Genomic DNA, 27,319 nt, shown 5'->3' with positions numbered 1-27,319 from the left:
TATATTTATGATACATTGTTACTTTCTTTTCAGACTCAGATTCTTCCTCTGAGGTTAATTTTTCCTCTTCTGATTCACCATTACTCTCTCCTGAACTACTTTTCTGACTTTTCTGTCAAGGAATTGTTGGGAGCTGACTTTTAGCAGAAGGCGGTTATCATTCTTTCAGCCTTCTCAAGCCATATACCCTGACATGAGACTTGTTTTACAATAGCCTACAACAGCTGAGCACACTCTGATAACATCTTGCTTTAGATACCCAGGACTTTCCTTGGGTGTGTGAGATTAAAGGTGTGTGATTTAAGAGTGTGACTTAGAGATCAGATTTAGAGACAAGACCTAAGAGCATGATTAAAGGCATGACCAAAAGGCATGGCTTAGAAGTGAGACAGATAAAGGCGAGGGGCAGACAGAAGAGACATCTGCGAGAATCAGACACTTTAGAGAGTACAACTGAGAGAACAATTTGGAGTAACAGAGATTCAGACACTAGGAGTAGGAGTAGACATTAGACACTCGGAAGAGAACAACAGGAGTACAACTAGGAGCTAGGGACTAGGAACTCAAGACTTGGGACTTGGACTGGGAAGAGAGACTGAAGAATAAACAGGATTGAATCACACTCTGTCTGGTCTCCATTCTTCGAGTCTATCCTCACTCTCTCTCTTGCTGAACCCTGACCCGAGGACTGGAGCGGCAGCTTGGGCCGGGAAACAGTGGCCGCCAAGCACGGAGTGGAGAGGGCCTCAACATTTTTGGCTGCCCTAAGTGGGGCAGCTGGGGCCTCAACATTTTTGGCACCTGAATGTGGGCTAGTGCGGTTCTCAACAAGGAATAAACGCTTTTCTTAGATCCTGAGTGAGACTGTAGTAACGGGGTCCCCTCACAAGGAGGTGAATCTACTGTCTCCTGAGCACAAATGGCTTTTTTGTCATCCCCCAATTCCTTTCTAAGCACATTCCAAATAGCAAATGCTGTAAGGGGCATGCCTAATCCTCCAGTCTCTGTAAACCAGCTTTTAATATCTAACCCCACCTTCTCCCATGTATCCACATCTAAACTTCCCCTCTCTGAGAACCAGGGACTGACTGTATAAACTGAAGAAAGTCAGTCAGCTGGCTCAATGCCTTTTTTCTTAAGAGTATATTTGATAACATCTGTAAAGAACTCTCTGTCTGTAGACTCACTTTGTCCCATCCTGAAAGATACCCACAAAACTCATACAACCCAGAACCGATGGCTCCTGACCTAAGATGGGTGCTGATAGCTTCTAAAACAAAAAACAGCTAGGCACCGATGGCACCTAGTATCTGCCTCTGCTGATGACAGTAGGCAATTTAGAGCCAGAGCTGATGGCTCCTGGCCAAATCCAAGTACTGATGGTACCTGACCAGGTGCTGATTGCACCTACTGTCTGCCTCTGCTGATGCAATAGGCAATTTAAAGCCAGAGCTGATGGCTCCTGGCCTAATTCAGGTACTAATGGTACCTGACCAGGTGCTGATTGCACTTACTATCCGCCTCTGCTGATGGCAGTAGGCAATTTAAACTATTTCTCCCCCTTTATAACCATGCATTCATTGGCCAAGGGGTATGCAAGACCCAGTTGTGAGTCCTATCTGTGTCGACTTACCTTCTTCAAAGTCCCTGTTCAGAGGCGCCAGAAATGCCAGGAGCCAACCCCCTGCTTGGAGGAGAAAGGGAGAGAAATGCAGCTGGTTCTTCTTTCTTCTCCTCCTCCGTCCTTCAGGTTCTTCTTGAGGTAGCCCCTATGCTACTGTAGCTGACCTGCAGTCTGGCATCCTGGCCCTAAGACCAGCAAGGAGTTAAGTAAATATCCTTGTACTATCCTAAAAACTTCTTCTGAGGATAAGAGACTGCAGGCTAGGGTGATTAACACCTGTAGCCTAACAGCAGAGGATTAGGCAACATGGCCTTTGTTCTATCTCAGCAGGAACTGCTGGGCTCTAACTTGCGACTGGGTCGCAGGAAGGAAAGACACTTAGAAAAGTTACTATAGAGTTTATTAAGTGTAAAAAGTATCCTATGAAAGCTATCTGAGGGGAAACGTGGAAAGGTCCTGAGTGGGGAAGAAGAAAAAATTCTAACAAAGTAAAAAACCTAAGGGAGAAAAATTCTAGGCAGGGGGAAAGGAAAGGGTGACAGGGTCTTAACTAACTAACTGATTCCTAACTCGATAAAATCCCGAACTCTTTGTCTTCAGTATTTATACACCATTCAGAGTACATGATCACATGTTACAAAGTTCGTCACAAGTTCACACCAAAATTCAAATCATAAATTGAAATAGAAGTTTACAACACAGAATATTTACATGAATATCCATTAGGAGTAATTATCTAGCTAGACATTCATCACCTGTCTAGCTCCACAGGTTCGCAGAAAGTTTGAAACTATAAATTAGTGAAGTTTTGTATAGATAAACCCAGGCAATATATTCTCTTCTGTCCTGGTACCTATAATAAATCATGGATTCCTAGGCTAATTGTTTTACAACTTCTTGGAATGTGCTCTGAGCAGGAGAGAGTCTGGTTACTATCTCTCTCGGGGCAATTAACTGATAACACTGGGAGACTGGCAGAGTTCTCATTGCAGTTTGACTATGCCTGGGGGACTTAATAGCAGTCCTATTATAAAAGAGCTTAGTAATCATTGATATAATTTTAGGAATTCTTATAGGATCATCATTAAGACTTAAGAAGTCATCTATCCCAGCACTTGGGAGGCAGAGGCAGGCGGATTTCTGAGTTCAAGGCCAGCCTGGTCTACAGAGTGAGTTCCAGGACAGCCAGTACTACACAGAGAAACCCTGTCTCAAAAAACCAAAAAAAAAAAAAAAAAAAAAAAAAAAGTCATCTATTTGTCTATATAGTATCACTACAAGACAGTACATCTTCGTGGATCTGCAGAGATCTGCTACAAAAGGGAGGGGAGTGCTATTGCTTAGTGATAGTAGCATATGTATAATAATAATGGGAAAAGCATATTAATAGCAGGAATCTTTCCTAAAATCACGTCCACCACAGCCTTGCTAATGGGGCACACTTGTCACAGATTATATAATAATCTGAGGCAAGCATTTCAGGATGATCATCTGCTCATTATTAGCTTGTCCCATTATGGCTCCTGACACTAGAAAAAATATGGACACAATATATACACAAAAATGTATATAGACGCAAGAGTCCACAGACAGCCAAAGCAAGCATGAGCTTTAAAAAGATCAGTACTGGAGATCTTATACCTGGCCTCAACTTATGCTACAGAGCTGCAATGACAAAGACAGCGTACAGTCACTACTGGGGGGACTGCAAACTGCTACAGTCATTATGGAAATCATCCCGGAGGTTTCTCAAAAGTTAAGCCAGCACTACTATAGGACCCTGCTACACCATTCCTGGGTGTGTACCCAAAGAAGCCCATATCCTACACAGAGACGCCTGCACAGCCCTGTGTCTTGCTTCAATCACAGTAGTAAGGGGATGTAAACAGCCTAGATTCCCATCGGCCAGTAAAAGGATAATAAAAATGTGATAATATAATGGAGATTCTAGCTTTTAATGTCCTATGTGTACAGGTAGATAGGCATATGTACAGATGTACAAATGAGGGTGTGAATTCAGGCATAAATCTAGAAGTCGGAAAAAGACCATGAAAGGAGAAAAGATACATTGAGGAATCAGAAAAAGGCTACAGAGCACATGTGACATGAAGGCACACAGGACGCTGCTGAAAGCCATGAGGACAGGGAGGACAGGCATAGGGAAGACAGAGGAGAGGACCAATAAGGTCAAATTACATAAATAAAAAAGTAAATAATATCAAACTTAAAAACTGAGGATCCAGAAATGAGTCTGCACAGCTACAGACATCTGACTAACTCTCAAAAAAAAAGGAAGCAGCACCCAAATATTAGGGGTTATAGACAGCCTTTTAAACACACAGCACCAGGAAAACTGGGCAGCACAGGTATGAGACAAAAACGAGCCAGGATATGGTTCACTTGGTAGAATGCGCCTAACACTCATGAAGCCCCATGCCCGACTTCACACAAACTGAGTGTAGTGGCACACGCCTGTAATATCAGAACCTGGATGTAAAATCAGGAGGATCAGGTTCAAGATCATCCTCATCTATACAGCAAGTTTAAAGCCAGCCTGGACTATGTGAGACCTTTCTCCAACAAACCTCTCTTTAACATTTTACAAATGGCAGCCCAACATTGATCCATTGATTGATACCTTAATGTAATAGAATCCAAGAGCTGAGGAAATACGATAGTGACATTACATTGAACTGCAATTCTGAATAGCATTCAGAATACATCCAGAATTACACTCTGAATAGCAAAGGAAACAGAAGTCTACATAATGAGAGAAGAATATTTGCCAGCAATTCATCTAACAAGGGACACACAAAAAAGTAGAGCAATTAACTATCAAAAGAACAGATAATCCAGTCAGAAAGTGGGCAAATTCACTGACCAGACATTTTTACAGATGAGCAAGTACAAACGGCCAATAAATGTTTGACAGCTATTCAATATCATTACCCATTTCAGAAATGCAAAGCAAAACTCATAATCCCATCTCACTCCAGTCACAATAGTCATCAAGAAAACAAGCAACAACCAAACATGGTAACACATGCCTTTAATCCCAGCATTCTTGGTTCTAGAGGCAGGTGGATCTCTGTAAACTCAAAGCCAGCCAAAGCTACAGAAAAACCCTGTCAAGAAGAAGGAGGAGGAGGAGGAAGAGGAGGAGGAGGAAGAGGAGGAGGAGAAGGAGGAGAAGGAGAAGGAGAAGGAGAAGGAGAAGGAGAAGGAGAAGGAGAAGGAGAAGGAGAAGGAGAAGGAGAAGGAGAAGGAGAAGGAGAAGGAGAAGAAGAAAGAGAGAGGAAGAAAAAGAAAGAAAAGAAGAAAAATTGATGGAATGAATATGAAGAAAAGGAAACTTGTTGGTAATGTAACTTAATCCAATCACTATGTAAATCAGAATGGAGATTCTTTGTAAAGCCACCATAAAGCCCAGCCTTGCTATTCCTGAGTATATAGCCAAAGGAATAAAAGTCATCATACAATAGATATATCTGCATACCTGTATTTATTGTGGAACTATTCCCTATAGCCAACATACACAAGCCAACAATAGATGAATAGATAAAGAGAATGTGGTATACACACATAAGAAAGTATTCAGCCATAAAGAAGAACAAATTGTACCATTTGCAAGAAAAGGAATGGACCTAGGGATTAGTGTGTTAAAAAAAATAAATAAACTAGACTCACAAGACAAGCACTACAAGTTCTCTCTCTATGTGAAAATTAAGGGTGAAGGAAACAGAACATGCAAGCAAAGCAAAAGCAGAGGGTACATGCCCTTGATGCCCAGCCTGCTGCCCCTGGCAGGCTACTAAAGAAACATTGCTTTCTGGTGCATGTCTAAAGGGTAACTTAATTAACCACTGCCCCCAGGAAAGGATGTGAAAGAAGACTATCAGAGAAGTACAAGGGAGACAGAGGAATAGAGAAAGGGGGATAAGAAAAGAAAATAGAGGGAAATTTTTTATCAAAGTACATTATTATATGCATATATGAAACTGTTAAAAAATGAAAGTCATTGCTCTGTATAAGTTATTACAGGCTAACAATGATTATTTTTAAAAATCAACTGCCTTCTAAGATATAAGTTCATAGGGGACATAAATGACAACTGGGAGTAGGATTTGGAAGCGTGATGCTGAGAGCCGCTGAAGATAGCTCCTCACTCAGATGCAAGAGGAGAATGCAAGGAACCAAGAAAATACATGAGAAGGCTCAGACCATGAACTCAGGGGATAGAGCCAGAATGAGATGGCCACTCTGATTCCCCTCTGTATATTACAAGTCAGGACAAGGAAATGAAGGGTATCAGAGATGGGGCAGGTAGGCTATCTTGCTTAAGATCAGGGCGGGTGGTTAGGGGGAGGTTGGATGGAAGGGAAGTGAGCCAACTAACCAGTTTCCTCCCAAACAAGCTCCAAGCCCAGGGCTGGGAATTTCACAAAACAGCAGAGCTGTGTGAACATTTCCTGCTCCACCCCAGCTCCCTGACAGTCATGGTTACCACACGGCTCACCTGTGAAGCAATCTTTCCTGGAGACAACCATGTTTCTAGCAAGGAGCTGCCTATAAATGCTGGGCTTACACTGCTCTCACCAAACACTCTGTGACTCTTTACCTTTGGTGAGTAAGTAAGCTTCATCTTCCCTGGAGAGGAGTCTGCCTGCTAGATCTTTCATTCCTTCCCTTGGTCAACTTTCTTCCAAGCCTACCTCTTGAAACCCTCCTAAGTTGACCTGTTCATTTTATATCTTCCTTCACTTTTTCTAAGAATGTTGTACTATAAAGTATTTTATTTTTTTACATTGTATTGATAGTCAAAATTTTGTTTTTGTGTATGTGGGGGGAGCTGTCTCCCCATTATGTAGCACCCTACCTGTTTTTTTGTTTTTTTTTTTTAATTATTTTGTGTTTCCCCCTCCCTTTCTTGGCTAACAGTGGCCAGAAACTAGGTCAGGGAAGCTTGACATCCCATTCTTTTATTTGTAACTTTTGTTTCCCCTATTTTCAAAGAAGAGCAAGAAGATGGCCACCAAAACACCATCTCAGATGGAGCGCAGCATAGCCACCATTATCAACACCTTCCATCAGCACTCGAGGAAGGGAGGAAACGATGACACCCTGAGCAAGAAGGAATTCAAAGACATGGTGACAATGGACTTGGCAAACTTTCTGAAGGTGAGGCTTAGCTAGTGAGAGAGGAGGGTGCAGTCTGCAGCAGTCTGAGAGCAAATCCCAGCACCAGGGGCAGTAGGGTTCTGCCACTAGAGGCACTCAAAGTTAGACATGAGTCAGGAAATGTGCACACATCTGCAATGTGTGGTACTCTATTCAGGGCAGAGGGTTGTAGAGGTGATCTAGGAACCCATATCCCAGTGTTGGTGACACATAACCTTAAGAACACAAGTGAATTCAGTGACCTGAGAATTGGGAGGATGGTAAGAAAGTTCTGTAGATGGTCTGTGCTGGGTGCAGCAGGAATGAGCAGCTATGATTTACGGATGGATAGATAGATAGATAGATAGATAGATAGATAGATAGATAGATAGATAGATAGATAGATAGATAGAAGAGAGAGAGAGAGAGAGAGAGAGAGAGAGAGAGAGAGAGAGAGAGAGAGAGAGAGAGACCCTTGAGGGTGTAATACTTTGAAACCTAGTCCCTGGTAAAGGACTCAAGGGATCTTAAAACAATGCAATGATAGATTCAGTTGGTTCCTGGAGAAGGATGCTAAAACACATTGCCCTTCAGAGTGGGCTTTATTAGGAAAGAAAGCTTCATGATGATGAAGGCCATAGTCCAGCCTTTAGGTAAGAGAACATTATATGCATTGTGAGGACATTAAAGAAAATAGCATAAAGTGTAAGAATTGCAGAGATGGCCACTATGACCAACAAGGAAGGGGACAACTGAAAGGAGGGGAGAGGAAGGGGGAGAAGAAGGGAGGGAGGAAAGGAGGGAGGGAGGGAGGGAGGGAGGGAGAGAAGAAGGGAGGGAGGGAGACACACACACACACAGAGAGAGAGAGAGAGAGAGAGAGAGAGAGAGAGAGAGAGAGAGAGAGAGAGAGAGACTTTATTTTTTTAAACTTTTTCCCAGGGGAGTGTCCATGTTATGACTAACCTCTGCTGGCTGGTCCCCTGCCTAACTTGGGACCAAAAGCAAATTGGGGAATTGTCACTATGGGAGGTATTAGGGGCAGAGATATCTCTTTATAAGTGGGCACTCCAGGCAAGCAAGATACTGATTCAGGGTAAATGGAGGGTGCACATGAAGCTATGCTGGAAGATCTCTTCTCTGTGATCCCTCCATGGGTTCTACTCCACATCTTAACATATTCTGCCAGAATCCATGGAAACAGGGACCTCAAACATGAACTACTCTTGAACTACTCAGGCTATGGAAGAGGACATTGCTTAGCTAAGGTGTCCCAGCAAGTGAGTGCAAGACTTGCAGCTAGATGGTGGTCAGCCACCACATCTTGATCTTTTCACTTTATCTGAGTCTCCACCACACTTTATCAGACCCTTTGAGGCCAGCAGAGCAAACCGTGCTCTGCCTCTTTAAGATCCCATGCTGCCTGGTTTCTTGGGTGCCTCCTCAACTAAGTAGTCTGAATGAGCTTTAACAGCTAGTTACCTCCAAGAAAATGACTGGGGGATGGCTTTGAGGGAGACTGAGACCCGCATGAGGGGCATAATCCTCTGGAGGATTATGTCAAACCCAAATTTACATCTCCTCTCCTCTACCCCAGGCCCCACAACCTACAAAAGTGACCTACCTTTTAGAAGATGTTTCCATTTCTATCTGATAAAGTAATTATAAGGGTAAACAATGGCTATTTCTAGACTTACTAATTGTCTAGCCTTTGGTAAAGTAGAGTCCTAGTGCCCAAGGCAGAGGGACTGTCTGTGGGGAAAATTGGAAAGTGTTTAACAAATGTTTAGCATCTGCTCCATCATGAGCACCCAGTACATTATTCTTATTCTTAGCTCTAACCCCTTGGGGTAGCTTTTTCTGTGTGTTTGCTATCCAGCCACTCACTGAGCTTCAGGGTTCTCTTCACTAACCCTAATAGCCTCCTCTATTTCACCCACAGAAGGAGAAAAGAGATGACAAACTCATAAATGACATCTTTGAGGACCTGGACACAAACCAAGACAATCAGCTGAGCTTTGAGGAGTCTATGATGCTGATGGCAAAGCTGGTCTTTGCCTGTCATGAGAAGCTGCATGAGAACAACCCACGTGGGCACGACCACAGCCATGGCAAAGGCTGTGGGAAGTAACTAAGAGGTCAGCCATGTGACATCTGCCCAACCAAGCCTAAAAGGAATGGCTTGTGTTGTGGAGCTGGGAGATGATAAAAATAAATAAATAAAGTCTTTATCCATTCCAATGTTCTTCATGTTGTTTCTGCCTCCTTTCGCACATGTCCTTCCCAGGGTCTGAGTGACAAACAGCCCTGCCCTTTTCTGAAGTTTAAGCCTTCCATTCAGTCATAACAATAAAAGAGCCAACACACACACACACACACACACACACACACACACACACAGACACCACGATTCCTCTCCTCCTCCCCCACTTCTATTCCCCTTTACAAAGCCTTCCCAAAATGGACATAAACTGCTTCATGTCTGGGGAGGTATACTGAATAAGGATACTGAATGAAGAACCGGTACAGACAAACTCTTTTCTGGATTCAAGAGAGCAAACAGCTCTCCCAATAGACTTCGAATCCTAAATGTGTGTGTTGATGGGTCCCTGTGGTTCTCACGTGAACGGAAATGGCAGTTACCCTCAAATCTACTGGCTGCCCCAGAATGATGGAGTGAAAACTTTCACTGGCCCAGGAAAGGGAATGAGCTCTCATCCTGGCTCTGCATTTCAAATTCCCTGAGTCTCAAAAAGAGCATGGACTTGGTTCACAGACCCTCAGGAGCCTGAGGAGTCAAGCTGTAAGTTACAAGAACCAGATGGTCTCCATAAGGTGGTAGAAACTCTTCCTGTCCCTGATCAGTGGAGAGGAGCTCAGCAGGGACATATGCCACACCTTGTGAGTACTGTTCCCCTCCCTCAGAGCTGCTCCCGTCTAAGAAACACCAAGGTAATTTTGTTACCAGAGTTAGAGTTAGTGCCTGTCTTCTTTCAGCCTAAGAAGTCGTGCTCAGCCACCTGTCCCAATAAACCAATTATAGAGGCAAATTAATGGTGAAGAAGCACAAAAGTGGATTTTATTCAATGTTACCACATTGGAGAGAAGAATAAAGAGATCAAATGTCTCTCAGGGAGCCTGTCTCCAGGGCTGATTTAAGCACAGGGCCAGATGTACACACCTGGTGGTCCTAGTCAGGCTGTTGTCTGCCCCTCACTGTCTGGCTCCAATATCCCCTGCAAGGCCACCTGACCAGCTGCCAGCACTCTGTGAAACTTCTTTCCAGGAGACAAGCTCCTCCTCTGACTGGCACCAGAGTTCAACCTTTTTCTTTCACTTTCATGAAACCCCGGAAGGAGCTTCCAATTCCTTGGGGTGCATTGTTTCAATAGTATGGTGGCCAATACAAAGGGTACAAATGTCTTTTCAGAATATCCTAGGGCTGGAGAGATGGCTCAGTGGCTAAGAGCACTGACTGCTCTTCCAAAGGTCCTGAGTTCAATTCCCAGCAACCACATGGTAGCTCACAACCATCTGTAATGAAATCTGATGCCCTCTTCTGGTGTGTCTGAAGACAGTGACAGGACAATGTACTCACATACAGAATATCCTTGTTCTTCCATGCATGCCAGCTATAGCTCCCCTTTCATCTCTCTGACCTCCAGCCATTGAATCCCCTCCCAGATTACAAATGGCTATGGTGGGTCTTTCAAATGCCAGATCTTAAACCAGTGTCCTCTAAATACACACCCATGTCCTCAGCAGGGAGGAGAGTCACAAAAGTAGACTGCTAGATGAAGACTGGCAATCACCAGTTCTCTAAATCAAGAGAAAGATAGTAGCCCGAAGTCATATAGTAGTAGAGGTGGTCAAAATAGTGCAATGGGAAAGGGGTTTGAATTCCACCATTTTCTCTGCCTGGGGTCTCCCAGTCCATCTCCAGGGCTAACCATGAAGCAACAAACCTTCCACGGTCAGATGTTTACTCTTTTCCAAGAGTATTGGGTCCCCTGTTTGCCTAAATCTGCCCTCTGCCCTACAAATCTGTGGGTTTTAAGTATTAAAGGGCTCAAGAACTAACTAGTTGGAAACCTGAGTAACCAATTTTAGAAGGCTTCAACATCTCTCCAGTGCCTGGTTTGTGCCACATCTCTTCTGAATCAACTTGCTGTTGGGAAAGAAATAAAGCCTGAGAGCTGGGAGGCTGGGGGATGACAGAGCAGGCAGTGCTTGTTACAGCTCTACCACAGCTGCTCATCACAATGTAGCACAAATACATCCATGACTTGATCTCCCACAGTGAACCACAGAGCCTTCAACAGTAGAGTCCAAGCCTCTGCCTTCCCTCAGCTTGATTCCCAACACTTATCATCAGGTCATGAGCAAATCGGGTTCCCAACAAATGGCAGCTTATGAATCTTCTAAAACGTTTGGTCATATTCCATGCTGCTTTCTCAGGGGAAGGTGTGGGAAAGGAGGGCCAAGGAGAGTGAGATTTAAAGCCAGCAAGTGGAAATCTGGATGGTCACCTTGACACTTGAACATCAAAGTAGGGGACAGCACAGCACACTCATGGAAATATTAAACTCCTCCCTCTATTGTTTCATCAGTCCAGTTCTGCTTTAATGGCACATGCACTGGAAGTTCAGATTTGAAGTAAGAGCTGTGTTGTGGAAAACAGCTAGAAACTATTGACTATTTGTCTAACCTGCTCTAGCCCCACCCTTGAGTATTCCACTCCATCATCCCTGCCACATGGTTGAACCAACAGTGCCTGCATTTCTAATGCTCAGAACTTACATCACACTCAGCCCGAGGTGCCTTCTTATGCCTGTTCTGTATTGCTTCTAGCTAGTCTCCCAATCATCCTTGAAGGAACTCCACTCCACACATACACTCACTCATGCCCCTCTCTTTAGGTGACTCCTGAAAAATCCACACCCATCCCTCATCTTTTTAGTAGACTCCTCTTCTTTTCTGAACTATCTCTCAACACCCACATTAAAACTAAGTATGCATCATCTCTTCCTTAATAAGCTCAAACTTTCAAAAATTAACCCTGGCTTTCCTCAGCCTCTTCATTGTTTGTGTCAGCAATGTTCTTCCTGCTCCTTACACCTCTAATGTGCCCCTTAGAATCCATCAGTTTCCAGCCAGTATCTGTTGCCACAAAGGTGTGCCCGGCCATCCACTTTTCAAGCATATCCAGGCTCCCTGCATCAGGCCTACAGAATCCCATGATGCTTCTGCCATCACATTTAAAGTACTGAATTGTAATCTATGACGGTTGCTTTTGCTTGTTGAGTTGACTGGACTTGTAAATGTCTAGGACTTGTGATGCACAACTATGAACGTGTTTGTTGGAGTGTTTCCAGAGATGACTGGCATGTGTGGAAGTAACTTGTAGAAACTTTCCAACCTAAATGTAGGTGATGTCATCTATGGATTTGGAGCCCAGATAGAACAGAATTGGAGGAGGAAGACATCCATGCACTTGTACACCTTCTAAACAACGTGTCTGTTGCCCACAGCTATCAGACTTTAGCTTCTTTAGCCTTTCAACAGGAATTCAACACCAACAGCTCTCCAAGGATTGGAGAGGCCTTCCACATCACACTGGGACTCCTGGAGCTTCTACCACTTGGGCTAAGTAGCTATCACTTTCTCAGACTCTCCAATAGGGAGATAGTATTTTTGGACTACCCAGTATCCTATCACGTAAGTTAATACAACAAACCCTCTTCCGTGGTGTATATCATTCTATTACTCTAGAAGAGCCCAATGCAAAACCCCAAATCAGCAAGTCTGACTGAGTTTCTGAAAGCATGAACTATAGTGATCTTTTCCACACCCCTCAATTCCCACACACAGAAAAATGTCTTGGTTATGGCTAAAGAAGGAAAGTATGTAAAGCCTAGAGACATGTGAGGCTGGAGGCAGAGGTTCACACACCAAGGAAGCAGAGCCACTGTGACAGATGGCCAGCTGGGGCGGCTTTGAGGCTACACCGACTACATAAAGACTTGGCATCTGAAGGACAGAGGGGACACTCCTAAGTGTCAAGAGTGCTTCTCTTTGCCTCATATCTCTGTGAATTCTGAGTGTAGGTGACGATTCTAGACTCCAGGCAAATATCTCAAAGCAATCCAGTTTTGCAGAATCCCATAGGGCTTTCTGTAAATAGCTAAGCAACAAGAATCATGGTGATTTAGCCCCCTCCTTCCCATTAGGGAAACAAATGGTCTGTTTAGTAAAGATCTCAGATCTAGATGTGTGAACACAAGCGTTACTGTTCTCAACACAAAGCCACAGCTCTTGTCTTAGAAGACAAGGGACAGTTTATTCTGGAGTCATTTTAATAAATGAGTTTCCTTGTCAGTTCACTTTCTGTGGCCACTGATTCTTTCAGAATACATTAACTGGACGCTTATCAAATGATGGCCACTAAAAATACTCCAAGAAGCCACTGCAGTGAGTAAAGCTTGGCCAGGAACTTCAAAGCCTGCAGGGAAAAGCCAAGCAGGCTGTTGGGTCATTCTAGTATGGAAAGGGAAAAGTAAGGAGTGTGACTCTAGGGAGAACTTTGAGGCTGGAATTGCACCCCTTTGTAGGGCTGTCTCCCCAGAAGGAAGATGGCCTTTCTTCGATATTATAATTTACTGATACACCTACCACTGTCCTTAAAATAATGAAATTCAATCTGAGATAGTTGGCCTTAGCTGGTGAAGTGCACTTAAATGTATCTGAGGACTGTTTGGTTCCATTTTCACTTTTCCTTTTCCTTCCCCCTCCCCACCTTCTTTCTTTAAAAAACAAACAAACAAGCAAGCAACATCTATATCTTGCTATGTAACCAGTCAAGCCTCAAACTTGCTGAGGTCCTCCTGCCTTTGCTTTCTGAGCACTGGGATTTATCCCTGGAAGCCACCAAGCCTATCTAGGAGGAGGGGGGATCAAAATGCGTTGAAGCTAAGAGCTGTAACATCTCAGGACAGACACAAAAATGCCAGATAAGGGGCCAAGAAATTCACTCTTCACTTGAAAAAGTAAAGGGCAGAATAGCAAAGGATCCAGGAAATTCTATCATCATATTTGTGCTTTGTACAAATCAATCTGAGGTTTGTGGAATAGACCAGGGGTTAAAAGAGGCCACAGGAACATAGCCAGTTAGGAGATGGTGGTAACAGTACCATAGTCCAGCTGAGTGCTTAATAGACCTGTTGTGGTGTCAAAAGTGCCAGTTTGGACAGAATATAAACTGCCCCTCCGTTAGACAAGGCAACCTGAAGCTCCTATTGTAATGAGCCCAACAGGAATGAAGATGTTGTAAAGAGAGACTGTGTCTCACAGCCCGACTACTGAATCAATGCACCCTACAAAAGTGGGGATTTTCCCAGGAATCCTATACTGGAAAAAGAAAAAGGTCTCAGCCACCCGTGTACTTTGGAAGAGATTTCCCACAATTATAACACTTTGTCAGACTGCCTTATAGGATGAGACTGAAGAAGGACCACATCTCAACCTGTGCTGCTGAAATATACATATCTGTGGCCCTTCACATTTTAATCTCACTTCAGGGCCCCAGAAGATGGACTTTGGTGATCACTAGAGCCCCTTATCCCTTTTTGCATGTGACCATATCAAGCAAGTCTCCTCTTTCTACTTTCCAACATCAAGTTGACCCTCTTGATTGGCTTATAGAGCATAGGTGGCAGGACCCAACTTAGGCTCAGATTGTTACCCCTAAATTTGATACACTGGCATAAATAAATTACTTTAATTTTATGCTGTTTGCTCAGAGCTTGCTAAGAAAAGGCCCCTGTTTGGGACAGCCCAGTGAAGCAATCTTACACAACCCCAGGACCCAACCTCAGAGTCCTCTTTACCCCACCTTCCAGAGTTCCCTAAAATTTATATTTTAGAAAGTACTGCGTTACAGATTTTGACATTCCAATTACCAAGACAATAGCAGGAATGATGCAATTGTTGCTCAAGATTCTTGGGCTCATGTTTTGCTCAAGACCAGGTAAGCTTCCCAGCCATAATAGAGATATGTCTTCAAGAGACCAAGAAATAGCCCCCAGGAGAGAAATCACATGCCTCTCACAAGTTTTCTCACTTTCTATTGTGAGTTCCCCAGTGTTTGCCTTTGTAACTGAAAATAACAGGTGCAGACCTTAGAATGGAGCTCAGAAAACAGAAGAACACTAGCAGGCATAATAGGGGTTCAGGATCCCCATGGCCCATAGCCTAGGGCAGCCCCACATTAGTGTCAATCTCTTCCTCTCCTTTTCTCTTCTCTTCTCTCTCTCCCCTCTTTTTCCTCCTCCTCCTCTTTCTCCTCTTTCTCCTCTTGCTCCTTCTTCTCCTTCTTCTCCTTCTTCTCCTCCTCTCCTTGAATTGCTCCTCTCTTTCTCCCTCTATCTTGTTTTTCTTGGAACACTTTCTCACTCACTGCTTTCTGACCTCCAACGCTCCCTAGTGAGATACAGCCCTATGCTGTTAGGGTACTGATGTAGGGACTTTGCAAAGTAAGTATGAATATCCAACCATGAAGAACTACAAGCACAGTATTTACCTCCCAAGTCTCATCATAAAAGAAGGGGCAAATCACCAGAGGGAAATGCAATTGTTTGTCACTTAAAAGTTTTTGGATGATTTGCTATTGTGCAAACATCAAAGGGTGTGTTTGATTTAGAAGAAATCCAAAGTAATAGTGTTGATGTTATAAAAGATTTACCAATAGATCTTCTAAGGAGCCATTATCACGCAATGTAGCATTTAGCTAAAGGAGTACAGCCTCCAAAATACCCCAAACATAAAAAGAATGCCTACCAGGCCTGTGAGAGCTAAGCAAAATTTACAGTGCTAGGATAGAAATGTTTGTTCACCAGGACTGAACAGCCATTAGGCCCATCTCCAAAGAACACACTACTGACAGGCAGCTCAGGGTGCATCAAAGGGTCACAACAACCATCAGGTCCTGGTCTGCCATTTAGTTCCCTATGCTCTTATCAAGCAAAGCATACTTCTGACAGGTAGACAAAATTATCCTGGGTAACAACTATTGGAAAAGAACAACACTGGTATGCTTAAGAAATAATTCTGGCAACAGCTTTCCTGTGTAAATTTCTCATCTGCTCAAGTGGCCCGAATTGCAGTCTCCTGTACCTGTTTAAATTATAACCTGGAGCTGGGACCTAATGAAGATTTAAGGATGACAATGCAAGCGAAAGGCATAACCATAAGGTGTGTATAAGTTAGTAAACTCTTCTATTCAAGGTTGACTCTTCCTTGGGCATTAGCCACAGTTGGCTGTGACATAGTTGTTTATTTTTTTAAAGTAAATAGGTTTTCCTTTATTAAGATCTAAGTGTAAGAATGATTTCTCACAAGGCACCAGGAAGGCAGAGTATTTCTACAGCATGCTTACACAGAGATAGGTGGTACAGGCCAGTCCCTCGTTATGGCCTCATTTTGCAGTTGAGAAACTCTCTGAACATGAAATGTATGTGGCAATTGCTGGTAAAACACTATTATTTTTCGGTAAAGTTTTTTTTATCTTTTTGAATTTTTTTTTATTTTTTTACATGTCTGAGTGTTTTTTCCTGCATGTGTGTCTGTGTGCCACATATATACCTGGTGCTGTTGAACACCAGAAGAGGGCATCTGGAACTGGCTGCAGATGGTTATGAGCTACCATGTGGGTGCTAGGAGCCAGACCTGTCTTCTCTGGAAAAACAGCCAGGGCTCTTAACCACTGAGTTATCTCTCCAGGCTCTCAGTAAACCATTTTTATAAATAGGAGGAGCACACTTTAAAACAATGAGCAACAATAAATACATAAACCAGTAACATGGTCATTTGTTAAAATTACCAAGCACTATGTACAATATGTAGTTGAGTGTACTATCTTTTATATGACTGGCAATGTGGTGATTTTGTTTATACCAGCATCACCAGAAATATACAAGTGAGACCTTGTACCTTACACACATTACTCATCACTAAACGATAAATTTTTAACTCCATCATAATCTTATGGGACCACTGTCCTATATGCTATATGCCTTTGACCAGACATCATTATGCTTGTTCTTGAAAGACTTGGTAGAAATGAGGTGTTCATAATGATTGCTGATGACTGGAAAGGAGTCCAGGCCTGCAGGATCTTTTAAGATATGAGAGTCACTTGCCAATCATCTCCCACACTCCGCAGTACTAACCCAAAGCATCTTTCCTGTATTCAGTATCAGCTGTTACTTCCTTCTGCCAGAAAATAGTGACTCCATTAAAGGAAACTAACACTCATTGGTTATTCACTCATTCTACAGAGTCACTAAATAGACACTGGTGCAAGATATGGCTATTGACAGTGACGTCAACAAAGCACATAAAGTCCCTGCTCTCATAGAGTTTGCATCTCAGGGAGAGTAAAATGTCACATGGTGGGAAATATGTAGCCTAGGTCATCTCAGATGGTTATGAGTCCTACTGAGAAAACAAAGGAGGAAGACATGTTCAAGTGGCTGCTAAGCAAGACTCTGCTAAGGAGAGAACACTTATCATGAGATTTCCGTAAAAACTGACCATCTCCAGGAGAATGTGTTGGGTTAGAAAATGCTTGGAGGTGTTTTCTCAGGCAGGTAACATGATAATTTTTGTGTGGTGACCATAGGACTGCTTCATGGAAGGCAAATTTGGGAATTCCAGAGTAGAGGCATGAAGGGGACTTAGGAAGCTGTTATAGAGGCTCACTGAGCCTGATCATGTGTCAAACACTGCTAGACCCATATGGTCTAGAAGGCCTCCAACTAATGGAGGGCTGGGGGATGACAGACACCCAAAAATTGATTCTCAACACTAGCTAGGGCAAAACATAAGGAAGACTAGGTGGCAAACAAGATGACCAGGAAACACAAAAGAGGAACATTGTTTCTGTCTTCTTGGCTGGGGTGAGGCAAGGTTTCTCGGATTGGGTTCTGAAAGGATGAGAGCATCATTTCTGTTTTCTCAGTGCCAGGCCAAACAATGTGAGAAAGCAGAGCCTTCTAATTTAAATAGTCCAGTTTGCTTGCTTCCAACCGTGAAGGCTTCTTAGGTCGTCCAATATCAGGGGGACTATGACAACTGTTCCACTGAATCCAGATCCTTTTGCTGATTCCCAGGGATCTGTTATTACAGGTCAGCTTGGCTTATGGAGTACAAAAAGCCTGCCTGAAACGTCCCCGTGAACGACAAGAGATTAAATACTGAGCACCGAAAACAGTATGAGTGGCATTGCAATAGCTCATCAACTTCAGTCCAGAAGTGCTAAGTCCAGAGATGGACTGTGACTTGACTTTCAGCACTCTGTGACCACCTACAGTCACAATCCTATGAAACATCTAACCACTAACCAAAGTAAGGGCACTTACTCCTCAACACACAAATGTGAATTCTGGGAAGATGAAAGTATTACTGAAGGCACTAGGCAAGGTACTTTTCATAAGGCGTTAAGTGAAGAAATCTCTTTAATTCATTCTGAAATGATTGCAGGAAAGTGCTTAAGAACAACTTCCAATCTGGAGCTCTGATTCAACAATGGCTGCCCAGGTTTTACTTACCCATGTTTCACCCTTGTGCCAGTCAGAAGCCCCTCACTCACACTCGACTTTTCTGAAAGGTTTCAGACATAGTCCTGGATCCGGCTTCCATGTTCAACTCCACCCTTGCTTCCTATCAAAGGCCAAGACAGCAAGTCTCACTGCTGGGAAATGAAAAACGGGGTGAGGCACTTGGTGAGTATTTATGATAATAAAAAAAAAATGATGACATTGAAAACATTCAGAGCGGACTTGTAATCCTGGAAGGGCAGAGGCTTCGGCTGAAATTAAGGAAATCTGAGTGAAATGAATTCTTACAATAATGTATCAGTGGTGATTGGTCACCTTTAACAAATGTAATAGATGTTAAATCACACAAGAAACCAAGCACAGATGTGTGAGAACTCTCTATGGTGCCTTCTCATTTTTTTTTTTTTAAATAAATCTACAAGAGTCCCCATTTGTTAAGAAGTAAAGAGTTCTGGAGCAATTACAACACACCAGACACAACCTTGCAAAAATTCCTTAAAGCAGCCTTGGGGGCTGGGGTGGTCAGATGACTATTTTGCAATGAGGAATGGTTTAGAGAAGTGAAGTAACTTTTCTAAGTGTCAAACTCACCTGTCTCCAAAACCTTTGCTGTTATAAAACTCCCTAAAATCTGAAAATGTTTTTATTTCAGAAAATAATACCTTCAAAGCCTTTTTGAAAAAATGATTTTTGTAAGACATTCTTCTGTCAGACCCAACCTCTGGTTTTCCTCTAATCTTTATCTTAATACAGTTAATTCCCAATTTTAATTTTAAAACCCCATCCTCCTAGACAGGCTTGAGTCATTGCTATCTTGTCCAGTGGAGATAGATAACAAACTCTCAGGCTCTGGTTTATAGCTCAGATAGGTTTTATTTTAGATGTGTATGTGTTGATGTAAATTCAGTCTTATTTCTTCTGGCTGCCTATTCTAAATCCTTAGAATATGTTCCCATAAGTTACACTTTGTGAATTAAATGGCATGCATAATTCTTGCATTTTGTACAAACCTAATTTGATTTTTTTAAAACTATCCTTCTAAACTGTCTGTTTGCAGGTCAGAACATGGGGAAATGTAATTGTGTGGTGCTCTGAATATTTTTAAACTGCAAATGAAATTGACTAAACAAAAGAATTCTATACTCAGGGTCACTGTGTGAAAAGCCCTGTGCTAAGTTCAAGAACAAACTGGCACCAATGGCTGCCCTCTGAGACTTTAGAACTGAATGAGACCATGCACTTTTCTCAGCATTAGCACTAAGGTCACTGTGGTGAAGCAGAGCATGATGCTAAAGTCAGCCAAAGAGCTGACTCCATTCTGGGGGCAGGACTACTCAACAAAGTATATGCCCTGTCAATGAGAAGCCATGGGAAAGTGTTGGGACTAGACATTTCTTGGGCATCTCTGAAGTTCTGGCTACTTTGCCACTTATAGGAGGCAGGACACTCACACAGGTTTAAGCAAAGTTTGAACAGACAACAGAAAATTAGAATGTGTGGCAAGCCAGTCCCTCAGAACCACCCAAAGCAGATGGAATTTTCATCTATATGTGCCCCTATGATGCACAGGAACTGTGAGTCTCCAAAAAAACACCTATATGCCAAAGTCAGTGGGATCACTGGATCAGCCAAAGCCATATGGGACCAATCCCTCAACTCAGAGAAAGCAAGCTAATTCCGTGTGTCTTCGGAATTCCCTAGATCTGATGACCAAGGTTTGTCTCTCAGATCCACATTACACCTGGACTGACAGAGTTCTCAGTGTATCATTGTGGAGCCAAAGCCAGAACAACAGAGAGGGTGATTGGGCCTGGAGCAATGACCTCTTCCAAAACCCCATCTATCCAGGTAGGAAGAAGCCAAAGGGGGCCCTTTAGGCAGTCCCATTGTTGGCAACTAATAGGAATTCTCTTTCTGGGTTTTTCCTACTGTTTCTCTACAGTACGTGAGAAGTTTACCCATGTACAGCAGGAGATGTTACAGTAACAAAATATGACCCTATCCTGCACCAGAGAATCAGAGTTTTCAGTTACCTACCGCCACTGGGCTTAGTGAGTCTTGGTGGTCCTAACTAGACCAGGTGGTAGTATAGATATCCCCACTGGAGTCAATGACAGGTTGGGTACTACTTTCTCAGGATTTATATGATTATTCCAGATATGAAGACACATACAATAGAATAAAAGCATCTGTTGGATTGTGTTCCTGGAAGGATGTTTCAATCAACCAGGTGATGACAGACTAACAGCCTGACAAATCATTTCACACAGATGCCTTGTGATGCAAAAATCCCAAATAACGTTCTACCTGAGTGTGACAAGCACCCCAAAAAGGAATTTATAAGCCAACCCAATGTTTGTAACAGCAGCCAGTGAATGCTCATTTGTAAGAGTCTCTAGTCCAAAGCCATGGATTAGGTAGTGGGTTAAAACTACACAGCATGCTTAACCTTACACACCACTGGCAGTGTGTAAGACCTGTCTAACTTTATGTTTATGTTTCAGGGAAGCTGTACCAAGCTGTCCTTCTTCGATCAGGTTGTAGATTGCTGTTGGGATTCCCATCAAACTAACGGGCGGCTGCGTGTGTGCTGCTGGAGTCTGGGGTGGGATGCTTCAAATGGAGAAGCTGAGCCAACAATGGTTATGCTACTGGAGTCTGGGGTGGGATGCTTCAAATGGAGAAGCTGAGCCAACAATGGTTCAGAGCCCATGAAAGACTAGAAGGAAGGTTCATACATCCTGAGGGAGAATGGGGAAATCCCCCCAAGAACTTAGGGAAATCAAAACACCAGTTTCCTTGTTCCATGTGCGGGAAATTATCCTTGTCTGGAGGATTTCTCACACCCAGAAAGAGTCACCAGGACTTCAGGCCCTGAGGCATCTTGAGTGGAGTCCTGGGCAGAAAAAAAAAAAAAAAAAAAAAAAAAAAAAAAAAAAAAAAAAAAAAAAAGCCTCAGAGACAAGTTCATTGGCATCTTCCTGGCACCCTGTGCAGCAGAGGTGCTGAAAGGAGAAGACAGAAAAAGTCTAGAGAAGCAAGCATAGAGAGGAGGGAAGCTTGGCCCTGTCCACTCACTAAAATCTAGTGACTAGAAGAAAATAAGCCAGCAGCACTGCATACACTAAGCAGCGTCTTCCACCCATGATGAGCATGGGTCTGGACCTTACTCTGCACTTGCCAGACTAGTTAACAGGTTTTCAAGTTTCTTCACCTCTCTGGATGGATCTCTTTATAAGCAAAATGAAAATCAGGATTTCTTCTCTCACAAAGTTGTTATGAGAAATACATTAAATAGATTACCACAGTATCTCAAGCAAAAGCAAAAACTTACCAATAAACATAGTGGGCCTGTGTCAAAATTGTTGTTTAATTCTTAAGTAAAAGAATCATCAAATATTTTTCTCCTAAAAGAGTGGCTGGAAGAATATTCAAAATAAGTAAGGACAAAAAAAAGCAAATGTCTAAGGTTCTTAAGTGACTCACCAAACTTTAAACAAGGTGATGGCCATCACAGTCTGGGGTTCAGCATCTTGACCAAGCTGTAAAATACTCTGCTTTGTCCAACAGATAGAAAGCATGCCCTTATTTATAATTAGACACACTTTTCTCAAGTAACAAACAATGACAAAGATTTCTTCTTCTAAATAGATGAAGGTAGGAAATAAATAGCCACCATTTGTCTTTTCTCAGGTTGGAAATTATTTTTTCTTTTTTTACAGTGCCACACAGTTAGATCCCAATAAGTCCCAGATTGCCTGGCCCTCTTTAACCATTTGAATTTGGAGACCAGTACGTGGGATGAGGTCTGGACCCAATCAATATGGTTCCTCTCCCAAGAAGAGTATGTAAAGAACCTCCCACTAGACTAAACACTTGTGCTCAGCTGCTGGAGACCAGTGGTCCAGTTCCAGACCCTCTCTGTGCCCTTTTGGACCATTGCTACAATCAGGAAGATCTTGGCTGCATTCAGCCTTGGGTGGAGAACCTGGATAGACAGGAAAATTGCAGGCCCCGGAAATCTCAGTGGCCGGATCTGCCTCAATCGGTGAACCAAGATTTCCTCCGTGGTTCAAGTGTTGCATAAGGTTTCCTGCTGAGCCACTTATTCTTAACTTCCCACTGTATTGTTCTTCTGCTACTCTGAGGAAACAGGAAATCAAATCACCGTGCACCAGGCCATAATTCCTATCTGACTCTGCCCATTGGTTCCTATGATGGACACAAGGTTGTCTGTAGTGATAACCCCAGCCCATTCCTCCATGGAGCATCAGAGACCTGTCTCCCTCATCTCATTATTCTCTGCCCAAGCATGAACTTGGAATCAGTTGTTAGTAGCTTGGTGTTAATCTAATTCTTCCCAACTGGGGCTCATTCACAGAGCAACATGGTCCACCTTCCTTGTAGTTCATCTGGGTGAGCTTGGAGAAAGCATAACTCACTAGAATTTCAACTAAAGGCAGGCAATTACTAAAAATACATATCACCCAAAGATCTGGTGACAGCAAGTCCAACAGAGAATTTCAGGAGGAATCCAAACCACTGAGACATGTCCTTCCAGCCCGAGAGAGAGAGAGAGAGAGAGAGAGAGAGAGAGAGAGAGAGAGACCACCACCACCCAAGTGGATGATAGCTGAGAGGCATAATATACAGGCTGCTGTCTTTTGTTTGTTTGGAGTTGTTTTCCATATATCATACTCTCTCAGTATCAAGTAAGGCTAGAATGTGACCTGGTGAACCCAGAAGCTCTCCGATCTTTTCCCTAGGTCACTTTGATACCAGCTGCTCACTTTTGAATTATGAGTTAGAAAAACATTAACAAACAGAAGTCCATCTTCACGCCGAGTTATCCTTGTCTCTGTATTGCACAATGTGTTCCATGCTCCTGCCTTAGGAAGAGGATGGAAGAAGATATCCCTCCATAAAACTGAAGAAAGTGCTTTATTCACTTCCCTGATAGGTTTAGGGAGAGAGTAAAGGGAAAGTTGGAGAGAAAAGTATAGAAACTCATTGACTCCTCCTTTAGTCAAGGTGATTATTAATGCCAATAGCATAGAGGAGATCTGAAGAAAAATCTTAGCTCCCCACCCCCACCAAACAAAGCAAGGTGTGTTCTTTTAAGGTCCTAAGGAGGAGGAGGTAGAGAGAGTGGAAAGGTACTATACCACAAGAAACAGGTCAGGTCCCTTTGTATGACCAAAATACATTCACCCTGTGATTTGGGCCAGCAGCAAGTTCCTGGAAAGTCCAGAGCACATCTGAGGGTAAACGGGAGAGTGGGTCATTTCATGGAGCAATGGGCCTGGTTAATATGTGGCACATGGAATGGATAGGACTGGTTAATGCACAACAGTGAGACATGACAGTCACACTGCCTCTGGACATTAGAGAAACTGGTTGTGTTCTTGTCAGCCCCCTCTGTTCAGGGACTTAAGGCTTGTTTCTCTACATATATGACATGTATGCCATTTTCTATTCTGTGACTATTCTCCCATATCTATTTAGTCCCAATCTTTTAGCAGACTGGCTGCCCACTATTTGTATAAATATGTTGCTCATAATCAACTGGTTATTGACTGAAACATTGCTAAACAAGAAAGTGTCACTGTTTCCTCTACATTTACATTCAGGGTCTACTGCAGACATTAAATCTAGTGCTCAAAACTGAGCCGTCCTACTAGCAGCCAGTTAAATATCTGACAGCATTTTACTGGCCTTTAGGAAACTGCATATCCTTGTGAATTCCTGTGTTATTGGTCACTCCTCTCCTTCTACTGAGCATGAAACACAGCCACATTCTCCAAAGAACCCTCACCCTGGCCATCTCAGAGGTCAGCTCCTTTCTTCAACTCAGCTCAGGGATCCAAGGAACAATAGCTATCCGACCACGGTAACAACTGTCCAAGCAGGGTGTCTGCTGCAATTATACAATGGCTAGGAGGATACTCCAGGGCAGACAGACTTCAGGCTGTTTGTTGTTCACCTCCCAGATCAGGATGTCTTACGCTTCCAGAGGAAGATGTGAAGGGCTGTGGGCAGCAGGTAGAAACTGATCCTACCCTTGGGAACACAGATTCTTCCCAAAGGCTCTACCCACCTATCCAAAATACAACCCACACCAGTAATCCACTTTGCACTACAGAAAGCCAACAGCTAGGGTTACTATTCTCAAACTTTTGAAGTCTTTGACACTTTTTTTTAAACATTATTGTTACCATGAGAGTATGTGGCTGTGTGTGCCACTGTGTGCCTGTGGAAGACAACCACGAGGAGCCTGTTCTCTCCTTCCACCTTACATGGGTTCTGAGAATCCAACTCAGGTTTTCAGGTTTGATGCAGATCCATCTTTGACACTTTTGAGAATATGGTGACTGCTGTGGGGGAATGTTATACACCCATGTATTTCAAATGCAGCATCTCCTCAGTTCAGCTTCTCAGATACCCTAAAGTATAGCATAGACACTGGCCAAGTCAACAACCCTGGTTTAATGATGTTAGTAACGGTTCTCTATCCTCAGCATCACTAACACATGAGTAAAGACAATGCAAAGTTTCCCAAGCCACAGATCAGAAATCCAGACCAAGGGCTCATCTGGTAAAGTCCTTGTTGTACAAGTCTGACAACTTGAGCCCAATCCCTGGAACTCATGTAAAGGTGGAAAGTAGAAAGGAGAGATCAGACTCCACAAAATTGACTCTCTCTCCCTCTCTCTGTCTCTGTCTCTGTCTCTCTCTCTCTCTCTCTCTCTCTCTCTCTCTCTCTCTCTCACACACACACACACACACACACACACACACACACTGATGATGATGATAAATATTTTTAGTCTTTCCCAACCCCCAGGCTTGACCTTGGCCATACACCCTGTGTGCCAGCCCAGTCTGGTCCGCTTACCTGACATCAACCTGCCCGTACCATCTCCAGGCCTTAAGTAGGGTACTCATTCCGTGGGCAGGTACAATCTGGCAACTTTCTCAAACCCTAGGCTTCCTGCACCATCCCAAATCCCAAGACCTATTCCAGATCACACACTCTGCTCAGGGATCCTAATCTGCACATCACCCTAATCTGGTCAGTCTCATCTGCACCATTCCAAACCCCAGGGATTTAGCTGTACGTTGTCCTAGCCTGGAAGAAACAATCAGTCAAGTAAAGAGAAAGCCTATGAAATGGAGAACTTTTGCCAGCTATATATCTGATAGTAGATTGATATCCAAAATATATAGAGAATTAAGAAAACAAATGACCCGATTTTAAAACTGGGCTATGGATCTAAACAAATTATTTTCAAAAGAAAAAGTTAAAATGGCTAAGAAATATCTCAAAAAGTGTTTGACATCCCTAACAATTAGGAAAAATGCAAATGAAAACAACTTTGCGATTTCCTTTTACCCTAGTCAGAATGGCAAAGATCAGAAAAAGAGCTTACAACAAAAGCTGGTGAGGATGTGGAAAAGGGGAATGCCCTTCACTGTTGGTGGGAGGACAAACTGATGCATCATTATAGAAAACACTGTGGGTAGTTTTCACAAAGCTCAAAGTAGATCTACCATGTGATACCACTGTGGGTGGGGAAGGGGGCCCTGGAAGCTTTCTGGATGACAGGAAAGTGATACATGAAGAGACAAGAATGAAACTCAGTTCATTCCCACTTAGGTAACAGGTGATGGGCCAAAACCTCTAAAGTCTAATCTCAGCTCATTTATTTTTGACATATTTAGGCACAGCACAATTTTGGAAAAAGATTTCCTGATAACAATTAACTCAGTCCTGTGAGTACAACAAAGCTAAAGACCAGTCTGCACTGAAGCTCTTTGAAAAGTCCACATGACTTCTTCTGTAAAGATGGATTCTGTTGACTTAGAAAAAAAATGTTCAACATAAAGGTCTAAGGAGAATGGCTGTGGTAAACACAATGACTGTGGGAGTCAGGATTTACTGTTGTAAAGTACAAATGACATTTTTATAGCCTACAATAATGTTCAAGATTTTGCATGCTGGAAGGGTAAATGTGTGGGATAAATAAAACATAAATTCTGGGAAATATTGGCAAAGCCTGATTCATCAGAGAACAAAGGATTGCCAGGTTGTAAACTATATCTATTCCCAGAATTTCAGGAGGAAAACAGGTTAAAACATCTCCTCCCTTTGAAGAATGCCTGTGTATTTAACTTTCCTGGCTTCTCCAGTGCTTATCCGTATGCATAAGGATGTTTTACCATCTACGTACCACTCCTTAGCTTGTGCCCAAAGGACTCCACACACTACCCAGCATCTACCTGCTTAGCCATGTTCATTGCTACTCTGATCACAATAGCTAGAAAATGGAAACAGCCTAAATATCCTTTAACTGATGAATAGATTATGAAAATGTGCTATAAACACACTGCAGAAAACTATTCAGCTGTAAAGAAAGACTAAGTTTACAGGTGAATGCATGTAACTAGAAACTATTATGTTGAGTGAAGAGACCCACACCCAGAAAGACAAATGCCAAATGCTCTCTCATTTATGGTACCTAGCTCTGAATTTTCCAATGTGAGTGAAGTAGAAAAAAAAAAAAAAAAAAAAAAAAAAAAAAAAAAAAAAAAAAAAAAAAAAAAAAACCTCGTATGCAGGCTAGTTTGTGTCAACTTCACACAAACTAGAGACATCTGGAGGGGAAAGAAACCACAATTAAGAAAGACCCCTACCAAATTTCCCTATTGGCAATCTTGTGGGCCATTTTCTTGATTGGTGATTGATGTGAGAGGGTACAGATGTATACAGAGGTATAGGTGCTACCCCTGGGTTGTTGACCTGGCTGGTATAGGAAAGCAGGCTGAGTGGGCCATCGGAAGCGGCTACTGAGCAACGTTCTTCCATGACTTCTGCCTTCATCCTTGCCTCCTGGTTCCTTGAGTTTCTTGAGTTCCTGCCCTG

At 42.9% G+C, this 27,319-nt stretch overlaps 1 protein-coding gene across 2 annotated transcripts; it reads left to right on the top strand.

Moving 5' to 3' along the window:
- Nucleotides 1-6,122: 6,122 nt before the first annotated feature.
- LOC117707524 (protein S100-A9-like) lies at nt 6,123-9,022 on the top strand. 2 transcript variants are annotated; one of them, XM_076932827.1, is made up of 3 exons: nt 6,123-6,247; nt 6,641-6,802; nt 8,724-9,022. In XM_076932827.1, the coding sequence occupies exons 1-3, from the start codon at nt 6,197-6,199 to the stop codon at nt 8,910-8,912; spliced, it is 402 nt and encodes a 133-aa protein (XP_076788942.1). In that variant the 5' UTR covers nt 6,123-6,196; the 3' UTR covers nt 8,913-9,022. The 2 variants fall into 2 exon arrangements, with proteins under 2 accessions (XP_076788942.1, XP_034356807.2); XM_034500916.2 differs by having other exon boundaries at nt 6,157-6,247; nt 6,638-6,802.
- The last annotated feature ends 18,297 nt before the right edge of the window (nt 9,023-27,319 follow it).

This window comes from Arvicanthis niloticus, chromosome 4, assembly GCF_011762505.2.
Source record: "Arvicanthis niloticus isolate mArvNil1 chromosome 4, mArvNil1.pat.X, whole genome shotgun sequence".
In the NCBI taxonomy this organism is placed as follows: Eukaryota; Metazoa; Chordata; class Mammalia; order Rodentia; family Muridae; genus Arvicanthis; species Arvicanthis niloticus.
This window is presented reverse-complemented; position numbering and strand designations above follow the sequence as displayed.